Consider the following 7,397-nt stretch of genomic DNA (forward strand, 5'->3'; position numbering starts at 1 on the left):
TGTGTGTGTGTGTGTGTGTGTGTGTGTGTGTGTGTGTGTGTGCACACAATTGGCATAAAAAAACTTTATGAGACAAATGTGTTTCTGCTTTTGGCCTTCATGAGGGTCATCATCATACAACACATTACAAAGAGGATTTGGTGTATGGTCATGTGGTCATTTTTTTTCTAAACTGGTGAGATTATATGAGGGTTGATTCTTATGATGGACATGGATGACATCATAGATGGTCCATTAACAGAAAAGGTGCACCTATAGGGAAGTATCTAACCTTATAGAGAAGATGGCTTCACCCAAAATGGGCCTCTTTAGGATGGCATACATTGTAAACATTTTACACAGTGCTATATATATTTATTGTATATAAAGTCAAGAATGCTAAGATGAAATAGAATAAAATAAAAAGGAGTACAAGAAATTACAACATATCAATAAAGCATTTCGAAATATTTAAGAACTTACACAAACATAAAACATTTAGTGGTCTCAGTTAAACGCGTTATTTATGACGTTAACACAAACCCATTTTAACGGCGTCAATTAACGATTAACGTTCTTTTTGGCCTAGCAAACTTTGTAGTTTCTTTTTCACATGCTAGTAATGTTAGAAAAACTACCACGCCAGTGGATGGCGAGCGTGAGACGCCAGAATGAATGCCGATAAGATTCTGGATGGAAAGTTTACTTTTTAAAAGTTGCCAAAAGGTTCCATTGATAAGACCAAATTGATCTTTGTGTTTTGTCATTCTGAACTAAACTATCATCGCAGAACGTCCAGTCTGAAATTTTTTTTTCACCCTTTTATTGATAGGCAGTGTTACACTGTGTGAGTGATTATTTGCTCCAAGTGTGAATTTTAGTGTGAAATTGAACGGAATTGTTTTCAATAAAAATCCACTTTTCCAAAGAGCATTAAAATGAGAAAAAATAAACCAAGGGACATTTAGAATAGATAAGAATTTGCGATTAATTGCGAGTTAACTACGACATTAATGAGATTAAATAGTCTTTTTTTTTATTAAGAAATTGACATACATAAAAAAATATTGGCTGGGCTTAATGACTACTTTGCCTATAAAAAGACAAATTTTATTCAACTTTCAAGTTTCAGTAACAGAAATCCTAAATGCTGGTGGTGTATACTTTTAGGTCTAAATGTTTTAAATATATTATTCATGCTTTTTGCCATTTTTAAAACCGACAATCCAACAAACACGACCACTTCCATTGTCCAAAACTTCATCTGGTTTCGCCCCATTCTATGAGGGCAGCCTTTTAGCTAGACTAGTTTGTATGAAGCATACTGAACCATGGCAGGGCAAGCTGCTTGCTTTAAGGCCATTTATACAGGAATTACTATGGTGTTATCAGGGTTCGATGAAGTGGACACTAAGCCGATAAGTTGATAATGATGGATTGCTCTTGATGCTCAATTAAAATTGTTAAATTTCTTCACTTACTGAGTTGTATACAGTGTAAAAGTGAAGAATTTGGTTTTAAAAAGAGATGATGTCCTGAACTGTTGGGAATGCACTCCTTGGCATCTCTTTAAAGTAAAGACTTTTAAGTAGATGCTGCATGTTTATAAGCCACTGTTGCATCGCATGATCCCACCACCTCTGTGAAAATGATTGGAAGAATGCCTTTTAAAACACAGTAAACGCCTGGCAGTTGTTTGTTCTTCCAGTTGTCATCTTCAGTTTTGTTTTCAGTTCAGATATTAAGATGCAGATATTAAATAAGTTACTGTTTTCTTGCCTTCTTCATTGCCCTCCTTCCTACTTTATAAATGGAAGGTAAGGGAGGATCATTGGAACATGACTAACAAAAAAATGAGTGTTTATACTGTTGTGTGTGTGTGTGTGTGTGTGTGTGTGTGTGTGTGTGTGTGTGTGTGTGTGCGATGCATTTGGAGACTATAATTCATTGTGTGTTGGTGTTGTTTCTGTGCAAGTCTGCTTATAACTGACAGGCGTTCAGGTGCACATGATATTAGTGTCTGTGTGATCATGTGGGCTAACCACTAACATGTACTGGTTAGATTACAGTTGTTGGTGTTTGACCTGCAGGATATATGTCAAAAGTTTGAATATTTTTCTTCTTCTTTTTCCATCTTCCACTTTTACAAAGTCGTTATAGTACTAGTGGTTAGTGGAAAAGTGTTAGCTAAATTGCACTAAAATAAATTACTACCACAGGTTGTTTTGGATAGAAGCACCTTATGTTCAGAAAGTAACTCATTCAGTCATTTTTTTTTCAATTAATTTATTTGTTAATTCATTCATTCATCTATTCATACTTGCTCCCTTGAGCCCATCAGGAGGGAGTTGGATTGTCTACAGATCAAACACTAAACCAGGACCAATGTATCATGTATTAGTCATACTGCTTATGTTGTGTACTTTATGACACTGTGCTGAACTTTTTGTTGGTGTTTTGGGGTCAAAGAAACTATTTGTTTTTACCCACTTTCAGTGTTTATTGTTTTAACTGCTCCTAGAAAATATTAACAATATGGAGGAGGATTTTACCCAAAAACAAAAAAAAACAAAAAGGTTAAGTTTTTGTTGATATACTGCCAGGAATAAATATGGATACATATAAGTTCAAAATTAAAAGTAAATAGGAATGGTTATTTTGAATATGATTCAATTAAAAGTAACATTGCAAAGTAAAAAACAGTGTTTTAATGTATATTGCGGTAGACAACGATAATATTTATATATAAAACAACTGAAAATAGAGCTAGTGCCTTTAAATCCCCACATTTTCTGTCTTGCTGTTGTGATGTTTTCAAATAAGTAGTTTGTGTTAAATCTGTGGCGGCTAATTCCTGCCAGTAAAAGAGAAGAATAGATGAAATTATGCATGAAGAAATTACTCGTGGTAAATCAAGATTAGAAGATACTAGGTCAAATTATTTTATTAAAAGTTTTAACTCATGATTTTGACCTTTTGTGAGGTAATTTTTACTCATAGTTTTTAATTTGTATCATATTTTGATTTACACTATTGCTGACCTTTTTTTTTTTTTTTTTTTTTTTGACTTGCTAATTAAGTCAGACATTTGTCACAGTACTTTATCATGTCTAATTTCCAATCTTTTTTCTTCTTCTTTCTTTTCTTGGCAGAACTTAGCTTCCATACAAATCAACAATGTCCTGTGGAATAAGTGTGGAAGTTATATTAAAACACACAAAATTAATGGAAAAGGTTTAAAAAATCAGCAACTCAGAGCACATACATGCTCCAAAGCCATTATTTTAATTTGAATTAGAAAAATGTCTAAATTTTTTTAAATCTGTTTTTCCGTTTTCAGTTTGCTAATTCTACATCCAGTAATATAGGCTTTAATTGGCCTGATAATCCCCAGTGGTGGAGAAGTAATGCTTTGGGGTTTGATTGTCCATCATACAACAGTTATATGTGAAATAGGTTGGACACACACACCAGCCCTGATAAACCTTTATTGGACTTTAGTTTGTCCTGCTGTTCTTTTTGTGCAGTGTCCTTATCATCTTGTCTCTTTTTCTTTCAGCATGCAAAACCTTACTAAACAAAAAGTCTGACGGTGTTAAGGTAAGTTCTCTGACCCATGAGGGTTTTAATGACTTTACTGCTTCTGTCTTTCTTACTCAATCTTCTGTTGTCTCCTTGGTCTTTCACCCAAACTACTTTCTAATAGCATGTACCTTTGCTATTATGAGCATATGGAAAAGCAATTAATTTAACTGGATTACTTTTGTGTGCTGGTGCTCCTTTTGTTGTTACAAATGTGATTTAAAAATGTTTGTAGCTCAGGGAAAAGGATTGATCTTAGAAAAAAAGTGTCGGCTTGATCATGTTTATGAGTTAGCCGTTAAAGGCACAGGTAATACAAATGTGAGATTAAATGTGAAAGTAAGGATTATAGTAAAGACCAGTAGGCTTTTAAAATACTGTTTGTTTTTTTACCACCAGGTTTTTCTTTGATTCACAGCAATTTAAACTACCGTCATGTCTTGGTGTTCATTTTATGTTGATCGACAGCCAGCGCCAATGCATGCAGTGAAGTGCCATGATCAACAAGGGTCAAAAATAATATTACTATTACATATACAGTAACTTAAACAATAACTGAACTATCCCAACCCCCTCAAAGAAAAAGAAAAAAGATCCCAGAAACATTATACAAATAAACTGCACAACCAATGTTTTAAATCTTTTAGTTCTCCTTTAAAAAATAACTCCCTATATTGTTTTTGTTGCTGATTCTGTTTATCTGCTGAAGTCCTCTTAGGGCTCCTGCACACTGACTCCGTGGCATGAGCATGTCAGCTGCGTGGCGTTTCCATTTTTATTTGGGCTCCCATGTTAACAGCTTAGAGCCTGTACACTGCCTGCGTGACATTCACGTCTCAGGCGTGAAAACGTGTGCACGCTAGAAATAGGACCGATGCGTATTTGTCACGCAACATGCAAACGTGTTGGAAACGTTTCCAGGCAAAATAGAATACGAAAAGATGTTTATATGTCATTTTGACATGAATACATTTAATAACTGACATTTTATGTTTGAAAGTTTGTAGGTTGACATAATAATGTAGATAAAAATATTCCGTAGCCTATTTTGTTGTCAATACTGCCGACATTGCATACATACAAATCAGTGTATTTATACGTGTGTGTGGCTGTGGTGTGTTAGGTGTGTGTGTGTGTGGGTGTGGTGTGTGTGTGTGTGTGTGTGTGTGTGTGTGTGTGTGTGTGTGTGTGTGTGTGTGTGTGTGTTGTGTTTGTGTTTGTGTGTGTGTATATATTAACGTATGTTTGTGTAATATTATGTGGGTTGTGTGTGTGTGTGTGTGTGTGTGTGTGTGTATATGTTTTCTGGTGTGCAAAGACAAAGAAAACGCCATGCAGCCGCCACACAACTGACGCGCAACAGAAACGCCACGCTCACGCCACACAGGCAGTGTGCAGGAGGCCTTAGTGTCTCATTGTTGTTCCCGTGTAAGCTTGTGCAGCTGTTTTGTTTTCCCGTCTTTCTAGAACCAATCTGGCAGCTTCACTTTTTACTATTTTGATTAGTTCCTTGTTTCCCATATGACCCCTTATTTTTTCCTCCTCCTTTCCATTGCTGTCTGTCAGAAAAGGAAGTCCAGCTCGAGTGTTTGTTTGATGGTGAGATCGGCTCTGTCGTTTTTGTTCATTTTTCATTCTTCGTCTTTTCGAAACTTTTCCCCCCTCTGGTTCTCTCCTCCCCTTTACTGTTTCATTAGTTTATTTATTTTTTTTACATTTTGGGATAAGATGCTTGAGGCGTTGTCTATGACAGTTTTCGTCTTGTTCCGATTTCTGTTGGATTTCCTAACTCCATCCTGCTCCCCCTTCGCCATAAGCGCCACCAAAACCATTTCAACAATCACACCACCACACACACACACACACACACACACACACACACACACACACACACACACCCTTCTACTTATCCTCTTCGGATGTCTAAGATCAGGCATTTTGGCATACTTACCCTGCCAGCATCCCTGAGCATCACAGGAGGTTACATTTTAATCACTGTAAAAATCAATATACAATAATTTTCCCTCCTTCAATTATTGCATATTTATTGTACCCTGCCCTCATTATTATTGTTTTTTTCTACCTGTAAATAAAAAGGCTGTCTTGGTCACTTGCAGATAATCAACACAGTTGAACTAGAGACCGTTCAGGACTAATATACTGATGAAGTGGTGTGTATATATAGTAATAAATTTAAAAATACATTTTAATTGTATTTTTTTACATACCTTCACGCACGCATACACTATTCTCCACAATTAGAGAGAAACCTGTCATCAAGGCCTTTCACTGCATGCACAGACTTGGACTGGTAATCATTATTATGAACTTATTTTCTGACTCAGTTATGCATATTTTGGCTGTGCTTCTGCCAGAAATGGCTCACCGATTTATGGTGCTTGTTTTAGATGCAAACTTGTAATTTCTCTTTTAATCCCAGCAGATGTTGATTTACCTATGTGTGAAAGGGCTGGGGAAAATACTTAAAATCCAATCTGAAAATATGTTCATTGTTTTAATAATGCATGTGCTGAATAACTGTTCTGTATATTTGACTTTTTTAATGTTGTGACATGTCTGCAAAAGTTGTAGACATTAAATGTATAGTAAAGAACCCTTCAATCACTCAATACACAGCTTTATAATAGAAAAAGTATTTGCGTCAATTAAACAAGTTAGGAAGCGAGTACACTCACATCGTTGTTGGAGCAGAACACATAATCTAATTCTGCTAGTTAATGATGATCAAAAGAAAAGATTATTTTGAATCTACTTGCTTCCCTTTAGCATCGAACCCCACTCCCAGATTGTGCAGTTTTAAATCCTAAACTTAGGATATGTTGAATATTTATATTGGCTCTACTCCTGTTTTCCACCTGAGATTCCCATCGGCAGGTTTATGGTTTAGGCCCAGTGGGAGCAGCAGGAGTCATTTTGTGTTGTGTTTCTTTGCCCCAGTCGCAGGGAACCAACAGTAAAAACAGTGTAGTAAGCAGCAGCAGCACCAAAGACAGCAGCATGTCATCTTCAGCACCAATGGTACCTCATCTCTATTTGGTTTCTCTTACATTGCTTTTTTATGGCATAATTTCATTGTTTCCATCTTTTAAATGTTTAGTTTTGCTTCCTCCTCATCTTGTCATGTCACCCCCCCATGTTTAGTGAAATCCTCTCTGTATTTCTTCCTCTCCCTTGGCCTTTATCCTCTGCCTCTTTGCTTCTGTTCTGAACACAAACTGGGATGTTGGAAGTGGATTTGATAACGTTAAAATTAAATGACTGAATGTGCCTTAGAGTGTCTCTCCCGGCTTGTGTTTTACCCAGACCTCCTGCGGGCACACTCATATTTACACAGTGCACTGCACTGACAGGTAGACAAATGACTTTAATGTTTTTGGTACAAAAGCAGACAACGTTTTAATCACGTTCAGCTGTGTCCCAGTGACTTCTTGTTGATGTTTTGCTTTTTAAGAAGAACAGGTTTATGGCAATTTCTCGGAAAGCAGAGCTCAAAAAAGTTTAAACCTCTACTGCATCAAAAGAATGTATTTTACAAATTTATCTTCAATATGTGAATTGTAAATGATGAGGACTTCCGGGTAAAGCAGGAGCTGGAATGGACGGGTAACAGAGGAATAATGTATGAGGATGCAGCCTCTGTGTTCAAACATGTAATTGTATTAAGCCATGTATATACAACATACAATAGAACTGAAACAAGGCTTTTCCCAGGTTTCAAATATGGCAACAAGAAAGAACATTTCAACTTAATGAAAGCCAGTGCTGTGCCGCCAGTTGCTATACATATATATATATATATATATATATATATATAT

General features: G+C 36.1%; 1 protein-coding gene across 50 annotated transcripts in view; it reads left to right on the forward strand.

Annotated features, from left to right (window-relative positions):
* The window catches only part of camk2g2 (calcium/calmodulin-dependent protein kinase (CaM kinase) II gamma 2), a 60,277-nt gene that overhangs the window by 39,297 nt on the left and 13,583 nt on the right, over positions 1-7,397 (forward strand). For 16 of the 50 annotated variants that reach the window (XM_032541289.1, XM_032541288.1, XM_032541299.1 and 13 more), the window contains 3 exons: positions 3,539-3,579; positions 5,128-5,160; positions 6,520-6,600. In XM_032541289.1, the coding sequence (XP_032397180.1) occupies positions 3,539-3,579; positions 5,128-5,160; positions 6,520-6,600 (155 nt within the window). The remainder of the gene's footprint in view (positions 1-3,538; positions 3,580-5,127; positions 5,161-6,519; positions 6,601-7,397) is intronic. The other 34 variants (XM_032541291.1, XM_032541304.1, XM_032541314.1 and 31 more) reach the window with 3 other exon arrangements.

This window comes from Etheostoma spectabile, chromosome 17 (genome assembly GCF_008692095.1).
Source record: "Etheostoma spectabile isolate EspeVRDwgs_2016 chromosome 17, UIUC_Espe_1.0, whole genome shotgun sequence".
Taxonomy (NCBI): Eukaryota; Metazoa; Chordata; class Actinopteri; order Perciformes; family Percidae; genus Etheostoma; species Etheostoma spectabile.